This window comes from Syngnathus floridae, chromosome 11 (assembly GCF_059516105.1).
Source record: "Syngnathus floridae isolate MCC-2025c chromosome 11, RoL_Sflo_1.0, whole genome shotgun sequence".
Classification (NCBI taxonomy): Eukaryota; Metazoa; Chordata; class Actinopteri; order Syngnathiformes; family Syngnathidae; genus Syngnathus; species Syngnathus floridae.
Genome location: NC_142423.1, coordinates 8,173,111 through 8,191,852, shown reverse-complemented (window position 1 = coordinate 8,191,852; position 18,742 = coordinate 8,173,111). Strand labels below are relative to the sequence as shown.

Below are 18,742 nucleotides of genomic sequence, written 5' to 3'. Positions count from 1 at the left end.
CTGTAAAGGATACACCTCCCCGCTGTGTATGACTTAACTTCCCCTCTGGTCTGGGCTTTTTTCATAGCTCAAAAGCTGACTACTTGACACAGGCACACACGCGGGTAAGTATATTTACTGTGAATTTGTACAAGGCATGAAATATTTTGGACAATTAGGATCATGTTTAAAATGAGTTGGTATGTATCCTACATTTATTTACATGTTTGTGCTGTATTTGTATGTAGGAAGGCACATAATGCCTGGTCCTACTGGAAAAAAGAGAATTGGCTCTCGTCGGAGGGTGGCACCACATGTTGAAATACCAGAGGAATTGAGTGAAGGAGATCAACCATCACAACCAGAAGAGATTGGTGAATCTTTCAGTGGATTGTCAAATGAAGAACATACCCTTTTGGAAACTTATCACAAGTCAAGCAGGAGAAAGCTAGGCTCAAGTAGACAACGTAAAAAAGAGAATTCTGAGCAGTCTGCAATTAAACCACACCACCAACTTACAAAGGAAGTTGAGCAAAATGTGCAGACAGAAAATCTTCAAGCAGAAACGACAACTACTGGACAGGAAGGTAGACAAAGAGAGTTCAGTGAAGTAGAAGCCTATGATTCAATGTATGGGACACATTTGTATTCAGCCTACACACCTGGTGATGCTTCTGACCCGAGCTATCTTGATTCTTATATGGAGAGACATCAACCCATCGGTGAAAAATTGCATTTGGAGCAAGATCCCCATGAGAGTGTCTGTAAACAGGAAAACCAGTCAGAGTTCTCAGTGTCAATACAACATATTGATGCAGAAAAGGAAGATATAAATGAAGAGGTGCCACAGCCGGCTGAAGCTTTTCAGGGAGACCATGGAATCGCCAAATTGAAGGAAACCGATTTTCCAGGCAATGCAGACAGCCCCACTGAAAAAAGTAGCCACTGTGTAAAAAATGTGGACAGTAAAAACAATGTTGAGGAAGTCAACGATTCACCCCCGGTGGGGGAACTGCTTTTAAAAGAGGAACATGAGCCTTTTGACTTTTCACAAGCTAAAGATGCTCAGCGTCCAGATCAAAGTGAAATTGAAGAGATCAAATCACCCGAATCCGACCAAATGGACCACCCTGAAATCGTGACACATGAAATTGAGACATGTCCTGAAAATCTAACAGATGAAGTATTGGAAATACATAAAGTTGATCTGAGTGTAAAAAGCCCTGATTCATGTTCATATCCACAAAACAAAGAGGAACAGAAGCTTTTGGAAGAAAACAAAAAGGTTTTGTCTCCGAAAGATAATTGTCAGGCACCTAATACCAACGAGGCACTGATCAACATAGAACAAATGGAACCCGCACCTTGTCGGGAAGAAGTCATCAACGACCAAGTGAAGTCTAAACAGGAACAGTGTACGGATGGGCTCTTGAGCCCAATGATGGACAGTGTCTTGTCACAACCAGAGACAAGTTTTGTCTTCGACACCCACAGTCAGGACAACTCTGCAAGCACAGACAGAGAATCCTTCAGCCCAGCCAGGAACAGGAAAAACCTTGGGTCGAATCGCTGGAGCAAAGGAAGCCATGAAATGGTCTATGCTGCTGAAACATACAGTAATGTTAAAGATGATGCTGAGCTGCCAAAAATAAACGATGTGACCTTTGAAATAGAAGCAGCGGAGAAGACAAAGATAGAGCTGAAAGACAGCTCAGACACCTTTCCAGATGAAAAAATGCATGGTCTCGACAGAGGGAATACACATTCAGACTCAACTAAACCCCAACTCCTAATTCAGCTATCAAATTGTGAGGAGATGCCTGAGGAGGTACTTCCAGTTGATGAAGTCAAAACAAAAAAAGGGGAGGAAAATGAAACATCACAGAATGGAAATCTTGGAGATACCCTGGAGATAAGCATGCCCGAAAGCAGATTTAATGAAGACATAGAAATCGAGGACAGTCCGGCAATAGCCACTATTTCTTCACCAAAAGCGGAAACATCCTCAGATGAACATGAGCTGTTTGGCTTTTCTCAAGTCTGTGAAGCTCAACATCCAGACAGGGAGGAAAATGAAACCTCATCACAGAATGGAAATCTTGGAGATACCCTGGAGATAAGCATGCCCGAACGCAGATTTAATGAAGACACAGAAATCGAGGACAGTCCGGCAATAGCCACTATTTCTTCACCAAAAGCGGAAACATCCTCAGATGAACATGAGCTGTTTGGCTTTTCTCAAGTCTGTGAAGCTCAACATCCAGACAGGGAGGAAAATGAAACATCATCACAGAATGGAAATCTTGGAGATACCCTGGAGATAAGCATGCCCAAAAGCAGATTTAATGAAGACACAGAAATCGAGTACAGTCCGGCAATAGCCACCATTTCTTCACCAAAAGCGGAAAAGACCACAGATGAACATGAGCACTTTGGCTTTTCTCAAGTCTGTGAAGCTCAACATCCAGACAGGGAGGAAAATGAAACATTGTCACAGAATGGAAATCTTGGAGATACCCTGGAGATAAGCATGCCCGAAAGCAGATTTAATGAAGACACAGAAATCGAGGACAGTCCGGCAATAGCCACTATTTCTTCACCAAAAGCGGAAACATCCTCAGATGAACATGAGCTGTTTGGCTTTTCTCAAGTCTGTGAAGCTCAACATCCAGACAGGGAGGAAAATGAAACCTCATCACAGAATGGAAATCTTGGAGATACCCTGGAGATAAGTATGCCCGAAAGCAGATTTAATGAAGACACAGAAATCGAGTACAGTTCGGCAATAGCCACCATTTCTTCACCGAAAGCGGAAACATCCTCAGATGAACATGAGCTGTTTGGCTTTTCTCAAGTCTGTGAAGCTCAACATCCAGACAGGGAGGAAAATGAAACATCATCACAGAATGGAAATCTTGGAGATACCCTGGAGATAAGCATGCCCGAAAGCAGATTTAATGAAGACACAGAAATCGAGGACAGTCCGGCAATAGCCACTATTTCTTCACCAAAAGCGGAAACGACCACAGATGAACATGAGCACTTTGGCTTTTCTCAAGTCAGTGAAGCTCAAGATCCAGACGAAAATTTAACTGAAGAGGTTAATTCATCAGAAACAGAACAAACAAAAGACTCAGAAATCTTGACCGATGACCCAAGAGGCGATGTTGACAAAACATTGAACACCCTTGTCAATGAATTTTTTGAAACGCATATGTCTGACCTAAGCGCTCTTGATTCAATTTTAAATCCACAGGACAACCCAGAAGAACAATATATGTTAGAGGAAAACACAGAGATTCTGGAACAGACAAAAGAAAATAATCATGCCCATGACACCAAGGAAACGGTCAACACAGAAAAATCAAACACCACAAAAAGTCAGGAACATGACGAGGAAGCCCAAAGGACATCTGATGACGAGCAGAGTGCTAATGGAATCTTAAGTGGAATGCCTGAGAGCAGATTGTATTCACAAAGTGTGCAATCAAAGGAAAGTTCACAAAGTGAGGACACCATTACCAGCACAGAGCAGCAAAAAGACTCCTTCAGCCAAAATAGAAACAGGAGAAAACTTGGGTCTCATCGACGGAACAAAGGAGCTTTTCTAAAGAACTTTGCTGCTGAGTTATACAAAGAAGTTACAGACAGTGCTGCCGGAAACGGCAGAGATGAAAAGGATCCCCCAGAAACCAAAGACACAGTGTTTGCGATAGAAACCACCGAGATGGAAAACATTAAAAAGAAAGAACAGTGCGGGCCAACTAAAGACACAATGTTCCTACCAAAAGAAAAAACTGAGGAACAACATGAACTTTTCAGCATGTCTGGAGATGATAGTACTCAACATTTAGACAACAATAGTCGTAAAATGCCCAGCCAGATGGTGAATCTTGTAGAAGTTGATCAACTAAATTCCATTGATGACTCTGCAGTTACAGAGATCTGCTCTCCTGCTGGAATCATGCAAATGGAAGCTTCTGTGGAACCCGAATCCTACAAAGAACTAATGCAAGCATCACAAGATCACACAAAACCAATATTCAAAGCCACAGAGACTATAGAAGCTGTGAAAAGCCAAATAATTCAAGAGGATGACTCAATTTCTCTAAACCCAGACAAAGATGCCATTGCCAGTTCTCAAGGGGAAGTCCCAATCACATTTTGTATTCCTACTCAAGACACAAATATTAACTCCACATCAAACTTGAGTGTACAACAATCAGAAGAAACCTTCCAGGTGTCCTCAAAGGAAGAATCACTGGAAAATGTCCTAGAAGCCGAGAACAGTGCCTTGAAAGAAATAAGGGATAATTCAGAAGTAACAGGACTTTTAAATGTGTCTTCTACTAAGAAGAGAAGGATGGGATCTACACGCCGGTCTCGTATGAGCAGAAAACAAGAAGCAGAAATGGACAAAGAAGATGATACAAGATCCCTGGAAAAAGACACAGTGTTTGCGATAGAAACCACCGAGATGGAAAACATTAAAAAGAAAGAACAGTGCGGGCCAACTAAAGACACAATGTTCCTACCAAAAGAAAAAACTGAGGAACAACATGAGCTTTTCAGCATGTCTGGAGATGATAGTACTCAACATTTAGACAACAATAGTCATAAAATGCCCAGCCAGATGGTGAATCTTGTAGAAGTTGATCAACTAAATTCTATTGATGACTCTGCAGTTACAGAGATCTGCTCTCCTGATGGAATCATGCAAATGGAAGCTTCTGTGGAACCCGAATCCTACAAAGAACTAATGCAAGCATCACAAGATCACACAAAACCAATATTCAAAGCCACAGAGACTATAGAAGCTGTGAAAAGCCAAATAATTCAAGAGGATGACTCAATTTCTCTAAACCCAGACAAAGATGCCATTGCCAGTTCTCAAGGGGAAGTCCCAAACACATTTTGTATTCCTACTCAAGACACAAATATTAACTCCACATCAAACTTGAGTGTACAACAATCAGAAGAAACCTTCCAGGTGTCCTCAAAGGAAGAATCACTGGAAAATGTCCTAGAAGCCGAGAACAGTGCCATGAAAGAAATTAGGGATAATTCAGAAGTAACAGGACTTTTAAATGTGTCTTCTACTAAGAAGAGAAGGATGGGATCTACACGCCGTTCTCGTATGAGCAGAAAACAAGAAGCAGAAATGGACAAAGAAGATGATACAAGATCCCTGGAAAATGTAGGAGTCCTGGAGGCGCTACCGCAAACAGAAGTATTACCAAGTCAAAGAGCCAAATCATCAGGTAAAGAAGAGCAAGAATACGACAAGGTTGAGAATGACCAGAATATTCACAAGAGTACCAGAGAAAGCAAGGTGATACCAACCACAGATGAAGTCACGACTCTCCTTTCAGAACAGGTGTCCTCCCACGAGGCCACACAACATGATGGAAATTTAATGCAAGATCAAGACGAACTCATGGGCCAACCATCAAACATACAAGCGATAAACACTGAGAGTGAAGGAGCTCCTGATCAAAACTTGAAAAGTCCTCGTTTGAACTTGGCTAATCAAAAAAGAAAGATGGGCTCCACGCGCAGAAGTTTAGGAACCAAGTCAAAGAGGGACTTGGAGCTGAAGTTGGATTTCAGTAATGAGGTAGGGGTCACAGCTCCTGTGCAGGATCTCTTCTGTCAAAGCGAAAATCAAAAATTTATGTCTGAGGGCTCAGGTCTTGGAACAACCAACCAAGAAAATGTCTGCGACCCTCCAAGCACAGCTGAGACTCTTCAGTCAGGCGAAGAAAATCTCACTTTGGAGCATCATCCAGTTGAAGGTGACATTATGGAAAAACAGTCTACCTCAACCAAACTTGATATGCTCTCCGAATCAGAGCTACAAGTGAGAAAGCGGAAACTGGGATCTCACCGGAAGTCCAAAGTACAACAAACCCACGGCAATCAAAGTGAAAAAGACAACATGATGCAAAAACAAGCCGAGAGAGCCGAAAAAATAATCACACTCGAACAAGCGGATGACGCCATCCACGGGTCTGAAGAACCACAGGTGAGAGACCAAAACTTATTTGTATATTTTGGAAATTGGAATTAAGAAAACATGAATGCATGTCTGTTAGATCCGTTTGAGATATTTTTAAAAAATTATCGAAATAATTTTTCAAGATTTTCTTAGGGTAAGTGTCAGTGCATTTTACTCTATCTCGTTTGTTTTTTTTTTCCATTTCTGTATTTGTCAAATACTTCTAATGACTGAAAATCTCACAATAAACTTTCAGCGTAATCTAAGTGACCCATCAAAGTCTATGAGGTAAGAATCCTATAGTTGATATAAATTGCATTTTTGATGTTGACAAAATGTGAGCCTACTATTTTTGTTGCAGAAACAACACATCAGAGGAAGCACTGCCACCCCGAGTCCATCATCAGGTAACCCTCAATGTGTCGGCAGGTGAAGCAGGCAACTCGAAAGCGAAGCCCTTTGATGTGGTCATAGTCGGTGACAGCAATGTGGGCAAGACGTCATTCATGAAACGAGCGCAAAATGGGAAATTTTTTCCGGATTTGCCTGCCTCTGCTGGTGAGTTTTATTATTACACTCTTACACGTATCATTAGAAAAAATAAAAATAAAATAGAACGTCGTGTTTTGAAGGCTTTGACACATGCTTGTGGACGGTGGTCGTGGATGGCAAACCTGTGGTGCTCCAACTGTGGGATACGGCGGGTCAAGAAAGGTAAGATTTGTTTAATTGTTTTTATTTTATTAGCATTTTTTTATTCCTTCCAACACGAAGGGTTAAGCATTTTATAATGTATCAACAAGGCAGCCAGGTCAACTATTTGCTCCACACCAATTTCTAGTTTTGCAACTTTCTGAACAAGGTCGGTTTATTTGCGTCATCATAGATTGCATGATTAGATTGTCCAGAGAGGAATGTACCGTGATTTTTCGGGGAATTTGTAAAGCCGCAATCATCTGACTTCAGAGTTGTCCTCTGAGCCTTCACTGTCGTCATAAACCAGTGTGACTAGTTCGCTTTGTCGGTTTGATGACCGCGTGATTTTCTGGAAAAGTTTTTCTGCCATCAAATGCAAATTTTGAGTGTGTAAATTGCAACTAATCGTTTTCCCGTGCTTGCGGCCTTCAAAGGTTTCGCAGTATCACCCATCAGGTATTCCACAGAGCGCATGCATTTCTCCTGATGTATGACATCACGTCTTCTCAAAGCTTCACTGCGGTCCACTACTGGGCGACATGCATTCAAGTGAGTTCTGGGAATCTGGAAAAAAAAAACATTTTGGGGATTTTAATGTGGCCTGTGTAACCCCTGTGTCTTCTTCACTGTTTATGAAAATATAATAATTAACAAAAAAAAACTTGACTGGTTTCTTCATCATCTGGAAGACTTCATAAAAACTGAAATGGACCCTGACAATCAGAACTCTTATTTCACCTCATTGCTTTCAGGAAAGCGCCACGAAAAACGTTCCTGTTTTACTTCTTGGAAATAAAAGCGATCACGTCGAGCGTCATGTTTCAACCGAAGAGGCTCAGAAGGTTGCAAAGGTATGTATCAAGATTATTACTACTTCTGCTTTCGCGAAAGAAACAAAGTTTTCTCCAATGCTAACATATCTATGAGTAGACGTTAAACGCAGACTTCATGGAGTGCAGCGCTGTCTCTGGTGACAATGTGATTCAGTCTTTGGAGGCAGTTGCCAGGTAAATTATCTTAAGTACGTCTTAATATGAAGAAAGTGCGTCACTCTGCCTGTTGTTGTTGCCAGATTGTTGAGCCATAAAGATGACGTAAGAGATGAAACCCTAGCGTTACATAAAGAACCTCCAAAGAAGAAAGCAGGATGTTGCTGAACAGACAAGTGGTGCATTACAGCAGTGTATTATTGTGCAACTGAGAAATTACTAGATTAAAAAAAAAAAATTCTGCTCGCAAAATTAGTTATATTACATTGAGTTCTACCTTGTATTATGATATTGTGTGTTTATGAAATGCTGCCTTGCCACGCCGTACTGCTTTGATTGACGAGTGCAATAATGGCTCAACAAGTTTATTAGGTTGGGAATGTATTAAAATGCTTAATAAAGTTAATTCAACGAAAATTGCATTTCTCCTTCTAAATTAACTTGTGGCTGATACAGCTCCTGACAACAAATGTTCTTCTTGTTCTTGTAGTTCATTTCAGTCTTTTGCGGGCATTCTTTTGGACTGATAGGTCAACAATGTGTTTGTGATTGCCTCCTCACAAGGATAACATAGAACAGGGGACATCATCCTGATTCCTTTCCAAGCTGAGCTTAACTCAGCAGAGCTTGTTTGTGGGATCTTGGTGGAGCGAGGCGGTCACAGCTTTGTGTCTCTTAACTTGAACGGACTTCTTTGTCGGTGGGTACTGGTTTGCTTCTGTTGCTTGAAATCACAGTCCCCGATCGAGTCGACGGTCTGTTTTTCTTAACAGCGCGCATGACCTCAGCGGTCGTCCATTGGTGGCGGTTGAGTGCATCCTGCAGCGTGAAGGTGCCGTCTCTTGTGCGCCGAACTCCCTTGCAGATGGCCGTGCTGCGTAGCTCCAGTCCTATTTCGTGCACTACTTTGCGCAGGTATTTCTGTGTTTCGTTCAGGCACTGCACCTCTGAGAACATAACAAAGGAGAACACCGGTGAGTAATAACATGAAAAGTGTCTGGGGGGTGTTTTAGTGACAGTTTACCCAAAGTGAAGTTGGGAGGCTGGAAGCGAATGCACCGTAAACTCATCAAAATAGGCGGCGACTTCCCATCTGGACCTAATGAACCTTGCACGGCCATCTCGTAGGCTTCCTGTGACTGCATGTCTACGTTAGCATACCTGTGAAGGTTAAACAGAATCACATCCACATGCATTCTTGAGTTTTGAAGTGTGGAAAGAGCCAAAATTGACATACATTAACAAAGCCTTTTGATTCGCTCCCTGCAGCATTGCCAAAACTCTTTCCAGCTTATCTTGCGTGATGTGATCTGTTGAGCAAACAAGTGATGTTTGATTCTGACTGGTCAAAGCAAGGCGGTCGGTGTTCAATATTGTTTTCAAAGGTCACATTCAAACATTTTCTTAAGTCATTACAAATCCATTTTGTGCTAGTTTTGCGTAAATAACGTACAGTAGATATGACCCAAAAAAAAAAAAAAGCCTTGTGGAGTGGATATTGTGAAGCAAATATTACACAATCCATACCATAAGTGGATCTTTCCACAACCCGTCCCATGTGGGAGAAGTCATCTGTAGCTGTCCCAAACTCACCCTCCAATGTGTAATCCTGAAAGAACATGGACCATTCACTCTATGGGCATTGTGCACGAATAAAACCAAAGTGCTGTGGAGGTTCAAAACAGATGAAATTACCCTTGTGACTCTGGTGTGGTACAGGTCATTCAAAGCCTTGTTTCCATTCCCGACACCAAGGACTTCAGAAATCAGATGTTAAAAGCAAATTGAAGGATTCCATTTTTTAACAGAATTAATAACATACCCAATACACCAGAGGAAAATGTATCCAAACGATGTCCAACACCAACTCGAATATGCTGGAATTCAGGACCAGTGACTGAAACAATATATTTTATTTAGTTTTTCTTAGCCCACCAAACTCGTGCATGTACTACACTGAGATAATAACATTACTGAATTGAATATATCCACATACCCAAACGATGTTTGGACAGGGCTGGGACGCAAACTGCTGACAGCACCTTGGGCGTCAGGTTGTCACCACCTGGTGGTGGCAAAAACCGGGTCTGCTCAGGAAGAGGCAGCGATGGCAACGCATCTAACCCTGCAATAAATATACATAGTTATAATCATATTTTTTTAATATACACATTGTTGTGTGTCGTCTTCAGAAAAGTGAGACATTAGGAAGTCTGACCTTTAAGGAGCTTGGTCTCAATGCCGTCCCTCACGAGTTTCCATGGGACGCCAGCAGGTTTGTAGACGCAAAACAAACCCTCTAACCTACGGAAAGCTCGAGCAGCAGGAGTTGCCATCGTTTAACTTAAATTAATCCAGCATGTCTTATTTTAGAAGACTAAATGTCTCGAAAACATGTGAGCGCAGCAGGACGTAAGTGAACGATAGTATTGCGAGAGCGTGGTAGCTGCTAGTGTTGGCTCGTGAGTAAACGATGGGTTCTAAAGAACGACGCTTTTCAGTGAACGAGAGTGAACGAATCACTTCCTAAAGTGATTCGTTCTTTTTTCAGTTCATATGTCTTCAACCAGTAGGTGTCGGTAATGCCCATTGAAGCTGGTGCCACCTGGCCGTAAAACAAAACAAAGAAGAAAATGACGTCACTTCCCACGGGATATTGTAATATAGAGAAAAATGTGTGTTGCCGTTGTTGACATTACCGTGTGTTTACTTGATTGTTTTTTTTGTATAGTGTATTGCTTAGTTGTGTGTGTTATTGAAGTTAAAAAAAAAAAAAAAAAAAATGCTGTGTGTGTGTGTAGTCCACCCCCGGACGATTCGTTGAACGATTCGTTTGAACGAATCTTTTGCGTGAACTACTTCTAAAGATTCAGTTTATTTAAAAGAACTGGAATGCACATCACTAGTCGCTGCTGTTTGCCACAGCGCCCTCTGCAGTACTGGATGTTGGCGTTGTTTTATTTTTTTCCCCTTTGCGATACTTCTGAATGTGTTCTCGCGATATCTGGTTTACAAACGTAAATTGTCAATGTCACGTGTTTGCGGAGTGTATGTGTATACGGACATAAGCTAATTTTTTTTGCACAAGGTTCACAGCAGATACCCACGTAAGATATATAAACATTTTTAAGATTATGGGCGAGGTGAGACATTTGTGACCTTGCCACGATTTGAATACATACGGTCGTTGGGGCACTAGTAAATCCGTCGTCATAAGGTTTTAATTTATTGTGTTCTAGACAGAAACACTAACAACGTATGCGCCATCGTCCGGGTTCGAGAATTTAACAATAACCTTTCTCCTAATTGGTGATGTTGGTGCATTTTTTTCTGAGTCAAGTTTCGTATTCTCTGCTTGGCTTCATTTTTTGAGGGGGGGGTAAATTGTGACCCCGCAGTTTAGCCAGCAGGGGGCAGCGTCATTCAGCGAAACCCACAAAACAAAAAAGTATATGAGAATTGTGGACTGAACAAGAATAAGTTGTTTCTTTTTTTTTTTTCTTTCAGTTAAATAAAAATGCTTTAAAATATTGAAAATTATTCAATTAAAATACCTTCAATCATTGAAAATTATGTCAGTTCAGGGCCTGGTACTGTAACTTTCATATATTTTGATTAAAATAAAATTTGAAAAATGCCTTCAAATATTCAAAATTAATATGTCAGTTCAGGATGTGAGTTTAGAATGGCTCTGCGTGTTCCCACGCTGGACTTTAATTGAATTGCCGCGGGATAACAGACACATTCAGCATTATGAGCCCTGGGTTAGTTGCCCACTTTGGCCACTTCCATGATTCAGGCTTCATACCACCATTCTCTGCCCATTAGTCACTGTCTAGACTAAAGAATTCCCCAAGAAACAATGTACTCCCTCATCCTCCATTTTTATATTGACTTTTTAAGACGTCATGGCAGCTTTCACCCATGATGAGGCTGTCAAGACAAACTGTGTCAGTTTCTGGAACTTAAAGCCTTGTGTTATACCCTGGCAGGTGCGATGCGTGGTCCTCTACGATGGGTGCTGTGGGATGTGAAAGACACCCTGCTGAGGGTGCGTTCCTCTGTGGGTGAGCAGTACTGCGACGAGGCCAGAAGAATGGGTCTGAGCCTCACGCCTACCGAGGTGGAGTCTGCTTTCCACCAGGCATATCGACATTATTCCAGCCAGTTCCCAAACTACGGCATCGCTCGGGGCCTGGATGGAAAGTCTTGGTGGATGGCAGTGGTGAAGGCCACCTTCTCTCAGTGCAAAGTGCAGGACCCGGCCTTGCTTAATACAATGGCACTCAACCTCTACCAGAACTTCAGCAATGCAGAGAACTGGGAGGTAAATGATATGGTTTTTGGTCACAGAGCCCAAAAGATACAAAAGGTTTGGCAGCTGAATGGCCAAATCCATAAATAGACCAATACATTTTCTTCTTCAGTTATAATTGGTCTTAGTTGAATAATATCTTTGTATTTCAGGTATTTCCAGATTCAAAGTCTGCTCTGGAAAGCTGCTCCTCACTCGGACTGCAACTAGGAGTGGTTTCCAACTTTGACAACCGCCTTGAAGCCATCTTAGGTGCTTGCGGGCTGCTTTCACACTTCAACTTTCTGGTGACATCAGAGGCAGCAGGTGTTGAGAAGCCCCATGCGGCCATCTTTGAACAGGCCCTGCGCAAGTGCGCCGTACCCCCTACCAGCATAGCTCACGTCGGGGACCATTACATAAACGATTATTTGGCGTCTCGTTCAGCCGGAATACACGGCATTCTTTTGGACCGAAGTAATAACTCCGGGCGACATGATGTTCCTAAAGAGCATTGGCTCTCATCGCTTGATGAGTTGCCAGCACGACTTAAGCAACACATGGATGAATGCTCCTAATTATTTTGGATTGTTTTTGTTCAGTCAGAATACTGTGTTTGGAGTAGTTAAGCCACTTATGGAACATAATGTACAAAACATTTTGACTTCCCCTTCATTTATGATACTCTACAAAACTAAAGGACATGCATACTGTAGCTAACATAATTTTACAATTTAGCAGTGAGAGCGAGGCAGTTTCTTGACCCTTTGAAAATACTCTTATTTGAAGCCATCTGGTCCAAGGCAGATAGTGGTGGACTGGGAGGATCAAACAGGCCCCAAAGAGGAATCGCGTTGAAAAGACCAGAATGGCTGCGCGATTCAACACAGAGCCTCTTAACGGGAAACAGGATTGACACAAGTCCAAGATCTGATTTAAGGAGGTCAAAAGAGATGTGTTAGTGTCGACTCCAACAAGCCTCCACGTCGAGCATTGAAATGTGATGACTAACGCACTCTGCGCTTCATGTTCATTTGTTTTCAACCTGTAATTTCACCTCTTGATGTTTGGACATTAACGTATTGTAGCTCTGTTAGAAGAGCTTCTTAATCCAAAGCTGCTTTCGAAGCTCAGCCAGACGGCTCTAAAAAGCTGCGCAGAAATCCAATTGTGTCATAATGGGATCGTAAAAAGAGGGGAAAAGCCCATGAGAGCAGAAAGACGGGACACACTTTGCTTTGAGGGAGCATGCCAGCAGAATTTTTTTTTTTTTTTACTCAACAAAACCGGAAGAAAGAAGTATTAATGGCTGAGAAGCAACTTAGTATTATTTTCTAACAGAATATATATTTTTAAAAAAAAGCCAGTCAGATATTTGCAAATTTAATTGTTCATTTGAAAACAAATGGAGGTAACAAACCAACTGAGACATCCCAGATGTGACAAAACATGCGTTAAGTATCACTTGGACCGTCTTCTATATTGGAAAATTGGAAAAGTGTATAAATCTACAACAGTGTGTTCTGTCACACGAATGATGCACACAATAGGAGACATACCAAAACATGCACGGCAAACATCAGGTGCTGTAAACAGAAGCAAATGTATCATCCCCATCCTCGCAAAATTTTCATTTCATGATAGAAGCTGCCACATTTAAAATGTTTTTTCCCCATCTGTCAGTTTAACATTTGTGATTTTGTAATCCTTTAAGCAATTTTGGAATCGGTGTTATATTTTGTTTTTCTCTTTAAAAATATTCAAATTCATATTAGAGACAAGGCCAAAACACACCACTCAAGTAGAGAATTCAATTAAATGAGTGCACCGAAAGAAAAAAAGTGCACATTTTAGGAAGAATCCGCAATACTGCAGAAAAGTGCCATCAAAGTTAAAGGTACCAAAATTATATTAGCCACCCAATGCGTGAGTAAGTGATGTGTTTTGGACTTTTTTTTCTCTTTGGCTTTTCAAGACATGTGACAATAGGTTACATTCCAGTTCAGCTCAGGAACCACAAATAAAACCGACACAATTCAACCCTCAGATGAATCACATTAGACGAAATGCCTGACAGACATCTTCATCCATTCAATTTCCCATTCAGTCAAGTGAAGTGTTTTTTTAAAAAATAAAAGACACTAAAAATGTCATGGAAAGCGTCAGCATCATCTGTGCTTGTAGTTATGAAAAGTGCATAAAGTTAATAAAAGACATAAATAGGAATTTGGGAGTTTTAAATCAATGAATTTGGATTTGTCCTGTGGCCACAAAGGCCTCTTTTTTTTTTTTTTCTCCTCCAAATCCACACAGGATGATTCATGTCCGTGAAGAAGACATCTTGTGAAGAAACGGGTATGGCAGCCTCTTGGTCCTCACAACTCCGAGTTGAGTGTTCATTTCCGAGCAAGGATAAAGGGAATTTCCGTATTGCCTCCTTGCAGGAAGTCCAACGTTACTGGAAAGCCATGTGAAGGAACGTCCTACCTTGATTCATTTTGAGACCTCCCTCAGTCACAGCTTCTTCGCTTGTGCCTCTTTGGAGACAATCTTAAGACTTGACAGTTGAAGGAAGCACCAGGATGAGGATCCACGTTGTTGTCTTCTCACACCACTAGAAGAAAAACAAAGGTTAGTTTAGAGTACAACAAATGTTTGTTAAAATATTGTTTTAACCATATAGTTACCGCATACACTTTTCTATTTTAAGTAATGCAAGCAGTATTCTAGGACTCAGTCAATTGGATTAAAGAGGGCAGAGGTCAAGTGGTCAGTCTGTGTGACTAAAGATGTTGACTGAGAAAAAAAAATGAGGTACCGCTCTCAGGAGGATAGCACGGTGCTCGGTGCTTCTGTGCGCAAGCAGACTTTTCAGGGATGAAGTGATGAGGGCGTCTCCTCTTACGGCATTCCTGCCTCCACCAGCAACTGTTGCAAGAAGCAAAAACAACAAAATGGTCAGTGCATCTGCTATGTGTGTGTTATGAAATGTAAACAACACAGCTTGAACGCCACTTACTTTAACAGCGTGCACACCACAATGATGAGGACGCAGCCGATCACACACAACACCAGCACGGTGGCCATGGTCTGCGGACGGTGGTTGGTGGCCACCACAGCCAGCAGGTCTGCATGCTCACATCTCATCCCGACAAAGCCGGGGTGGCATCTGCAAGACAAAGGTAAGAAGGAAAAATTGGAATGGTTCTAATGTGGTTATTGATTTGACAAAATCTTCCGGAGGACTTTAAGTGATTTTTTTTTTGTTAGAATCTACTTACATGCATGCAGGTGTCTCCTCCAATATCAGGAAGCGACACGTTCCATGAAAGCAGAAATGACGATGGGAGTCTGGACAGTCGTCGAAATGAGAGCGGACAGCCGCTGCCACGAACTCTGATAGGTGATTGAAAAACACACACTTAGAACACCTGTAAAATGAATTCAGTGTCCCAAGTTGTGCCTTGACAGATAACAGTGAGTGACCCAAGGGACGATCATGAATGTAAAAATAGTCAAATAAGCCTGAGGAGGCGGCAGCTTGAAGCTATTGTACTTCCCGTTCTTTATCCTAAAGCTGACACCCACGTAACTCACCGTGGGACCGAAGTTTTTTGTCCCCAGTTGTGTGTGGATCTGCTTGGATCCACCACACTACCTGGGAGGAACAATTAGCGTGACGATAAGTCACAGATGACAAAAAAAAAAAAGGATGAGAGACAAGGCGAGGCTGCGCTCCACAAACGAGAGCTTCGTTTTTCACCTAAACAATGGGACAAAGACGTCCGATTACGTGAACGCCCCAGTAAGGGTGAGAGGTTGACATTTTTTTACAAGTTAGCCGTACAATAAGGCAAATTCCGACAAAGCTGACTCAGACTGCTGCTCGGTGTTCCGCGAGCAGCCAAACAGATGCCGCAGTGTGGTATTGAGCCTAGGTTGAGTTTTGTTAACATACTTCCATTCCACTCTGACGCCAAATGGGTTTTGGAGCGAAGCCTACACGCATTGTCTTGTGCTGTCGGGCTCCGTGAAAGCCCTCTGTTGTCTGGGAACCGTCAGGCTCACCGCCCCTCCCCTCCCCTCTTCGATGCCATTTTCGAAGCACACTGGGACGGGATCCATCCAGCCTCTGGGGCAAGCGATGTGCTACCCGGATCATCTTGCAGCGGCTTTTGTGTTGAAAAAGCAGCTCGTATTAATGCCCCATAATTGCTGATGCACCATGACGCTAAAGGGGATCAATTAACTATCAGCGTGTGATACATTGTTTGCTTACACTACGGGGAAAAAACTCGGTTGTATTTTGCCGATATATCTTTTGTAACTATGTGAAGCAGATTGAGTTGGATATGAAATGCGCCACAAAAAAAACTACCAAGACTTGCCTTGCCTAAAATCTGAAAAATTCTATTTTAAAAAAGAATCAAACGTCAAAATTTACAACTGAGATAAAGTGATTGCGTAAGCGTGCACACCCTCTGTGTTTAGAATTAACCAATCAGCTCACGTCACATTGATGCGTGAATTGTTTTTGAAATTATTTGTCCTGATCTCGTTTCTTTTAGGTCCCAAAAATTTGGAATTTGAACAAGGGTGTGTTAAATCCACTGTATGCTAGAGTGATGACTAGATATGAAACGTACTTTTCACTGGAGGGATGTTTGAGGTGGTTGTGGTCGCAGTCAGCGCTGTAGTAGAGACACCAGCAGTTACTCCAGAGCTGCTGGCTGAGGTGTACGCAATCGACACTAGCTTGGTAGGGATGAAGATGGTCGTGCCTGACCGACTTGGCCTTGTTCCAAATGAAAATGTGGAACCTGATGAGAGGGGAAAAGTGGTATAGACTCTTCTATAGCAGTTGTTCCTTGTTCCAATCCACACATTGATTTGCATTAGAATTAATAAGAAGGTTTAAAAAAAAAAAAAATCTTTATCATATGATTTCATTTGTTTAATTACTCTGTGACTTTTTCTTTGGAACTTCTTGCACAATGGCTGAACCTAAAATTTCCAATCGCTATCACAGGTACCAAGACAAAAAGCCACAGGGAAAGTCAAACAGGTCGTAGTAGCGCAATAGTACATGTAAGAGGAAAGTCAATATGATTTTTTTTTTTTTTTTTTTACAGTCCAGTCTTTTTTTTTTTATTCTTTCTAAAGTCCAGTCGAACGTCTAATATTGAAAAACAGGTTTTAGTTTTTTACACTTTTTAAAATCAATGATTTATACTAGTACTGCCACTAACAAATATTTTAAAAATCAAATGCCAGAGATAAACATAAAAAAACAAAAACAAATTGAGTCATTCAATTTTTTTGTTTCATGTTTCAAATAAATGTTTAAAAAAAAAATCTATAACCCAGACAACCCAATTGAGAAAAACAATAAAAACGTCTCGGGAGGGGATATAAAAATAAACAAATGAGTTTGCACAAGTGTGCACACCCTTTCATAACTGTGGTCAAAATTAACCAATCACATTCGAGCTCGTGTTCAACGTCAGCACAGCATTTAAAGCTCCTGTGACAAACACCAAATAAGGTTCAGATGTTCTAATTTGAAATGATTGATCTCAGTCTGGTGGTTTTTCTGAAACCAAACTTACTAGCAATCGTCAAGGTGGTTGCGTGACGGCTTCCTGAAGGGTCAAGAGTCGTCTTAGCTTTGCCTTCGAGGACTGTCGAGGTGCTTTGGCCTGCTCCTATTGTAAACAGTGAACCTTTGGGGGAAGAACACACACACACAGCCCTAAAATGAAAAACTGAAAACAGGTGACACTTTTTTTTTTGTAAAATAACCCGAGGCTCACACCTTTATGATCATGTGAACTGGTCTTCAGTGTAACATGATACTTTATTTGAAAGGTATAACCGGAGCCCATCAATACAACAAACAGGGTCAGGCAGCCATTAAAAGGATGAGACCGAAGCACTAAAAATACATCAGTGCCTCACACGCCACCTCAGCTAAACCACCACATTGGAACAATAATCTTGACATTAATAACAACAATAATAAAACTCACTTTTGATTAACACCAGGCATTCTTTTAACTATTATAACGATGTTTCAAATAATTTGGTTCCTTTATTTACGTGAGGATGGAAAAATTATTTTGGATTATTATGGATACCATGCAATAAACATTGTTAAATTAATAATCTCCAAATTCTCATAATGTTAGTAAAAGCATAACTGATTCTCTTGCTCCTATTGGGTGTCATACACTGCAGGTGAACTGAATGTTGTGGCCACAGTGTCTCCCAAATAATCAATTAATGTATAAATAAAATGTTCTTATATCCTTTTACTTTCTTCGAAGTAATTCTAGGCCATAACACTAATAAAAGTGAATATTAAGTGTATCTACAATTTTTTTATTCTTAGAAAATAATAATAATTGTAAAAAAGACAATTTAAATGGCAAAATTGCACACTTACCACTTATGAGGAAAATCGCATCCCACAATATCCGAGTCATGGTGTCCGACCACTTGTGGTCTCAACTAAGGCAATTTGTCGGCCAGTTTGAGCGAAATGTGTGCTGAGAGGGCGCACTTGGGATCCCGCAAATCAACATTTAAACTCGCTGATGACGTGTACACACAAAATAACACGCACACTACAGCAAATATATCACGCGAGGATATTTTTCGAGGAAAAATAAGCATGGACTTAATCCAACGCAGGACCTTGAAACGTAAGTGTGCGTTCAATTGAGGAAACCAGTGGAAGACCCTCAGAGGCAGGCCAATCAGAGGCGAGGATATTAAGAAGGTGGC

General features: G+C 41.4%; 4 protein-coding genes across 5 annotated transcripts; 2 read left to right on the top strand and 2 right to left on the bottom strand.

Annotated features, from left to right (window-relative positions):
* The first annotated feature begins 37 nt into the window (after positions 1-37).
* On the top strand, positions 38-8,079 carry rab44 (RAB44, member RAS oncogene family). The gene is made up of 9 exons (XM_088389411.1): positions 38-104; positions 228-6,004; positions 6,234-6,265; positions 6,339-6,535; positions 6,610-6,691; positions 7,108-7,222; positions 7,426-7,524; positions 7,604-7,680; positions 7,746-8,079. Exons 2-9 carry the CDS (start codon positions 239-241, stop codon positions 7,828-7,830), a joined length of 6,453 nt encoding a protein of 2,150 aa, XP_088245537.1. The 5' UTR covers positions 38-104; positions 228-238; the 3' UTR covers positions 7,831-8,079.
* Positions 8,012-10,152, bottom strand: trub2 (TruB pseudouridine (psi) synthase family member 2). The gene is made up of 8 exons (XM_088389412.1): positions 9,881-10,152; positions 9,659-9,787; positions 9,485-9,559; positions 9,358-9,419; positions 9,190-9,271; positions 8,900-8,972; positions 8,687-8,823; positions 8,012-8,609 (listed from the first exon to the last, which is right to left on the bottom strand). Exons 1-8 carry the CDS (start codon positions 9,996-9,998, stop codon positions 8,338-8,340), a joined length of 948 nt encoding a protein of 315 aa, XP_088245538.1. The 5' UTR covers positions 9,999-10,152; the 3' UTR covers positions 8,012-8,337.
* A 482-nt stretch (positions 10,153-10,634) lies between these two features.
* Positions 10,635-14,109, top strand: hdhd3 (haloacid dehalogenase-like hydrolase domain containing 3). 2 transcript variants are annotated; one of them, XM_088390518.1, is made up of 3 exons: positions 10,635-10,769; positions 11,655-11,989; positions 12,130-14,109. In XM_088390518.1, the coding sequence occupies exons 2-3, from the start codon at positions 11,660-11,662 to the stop codon at positions 12,532-12,534; spliced, it is 735 nt and encodes a 244-aa protein (XP_088246644.1). In that variant the 5' UTR covers positions 10,635-10,769; positions 11,655-11,659; the 3' UTR covers positions 12,535-14,109. The 2 variants fall into 2 exon arrangements, with proteins under 2 accessions (XP_088246644.1, XP_088246645.1); XM_088390519.1 differs by having other exon boundaries at positions 10,675-10,805.
* On the bottom strand, positions 13,327-18,723 carry tgfa (transforming growth factor, alpha). Its single transcript, XM_088390520.1, has 7 exons — positions 18,402-18,723; positions 17,566-17,679; positions 16,603-16,776; positions 15,238-15,352; positions 14,976-15,125; positions 14,775-14,884; positions 13,327-14,570 (listed from the first exon to the last, which is right to left on the bottom strand). Exons 1-7 carry the CDS (start codon positions 18,439-18,441, stop codon positions 14,563-14,565), a joined length of 711 nt encoding a protein of 236 aa, XP_088246646.1. The 5' UTR covers positions 18,442-18,723; the 3' UTR covers positions 13,327-14,562.
* Between the last annotated feature and the right edge of the window lie 19 nt (positions 18,724-18,742).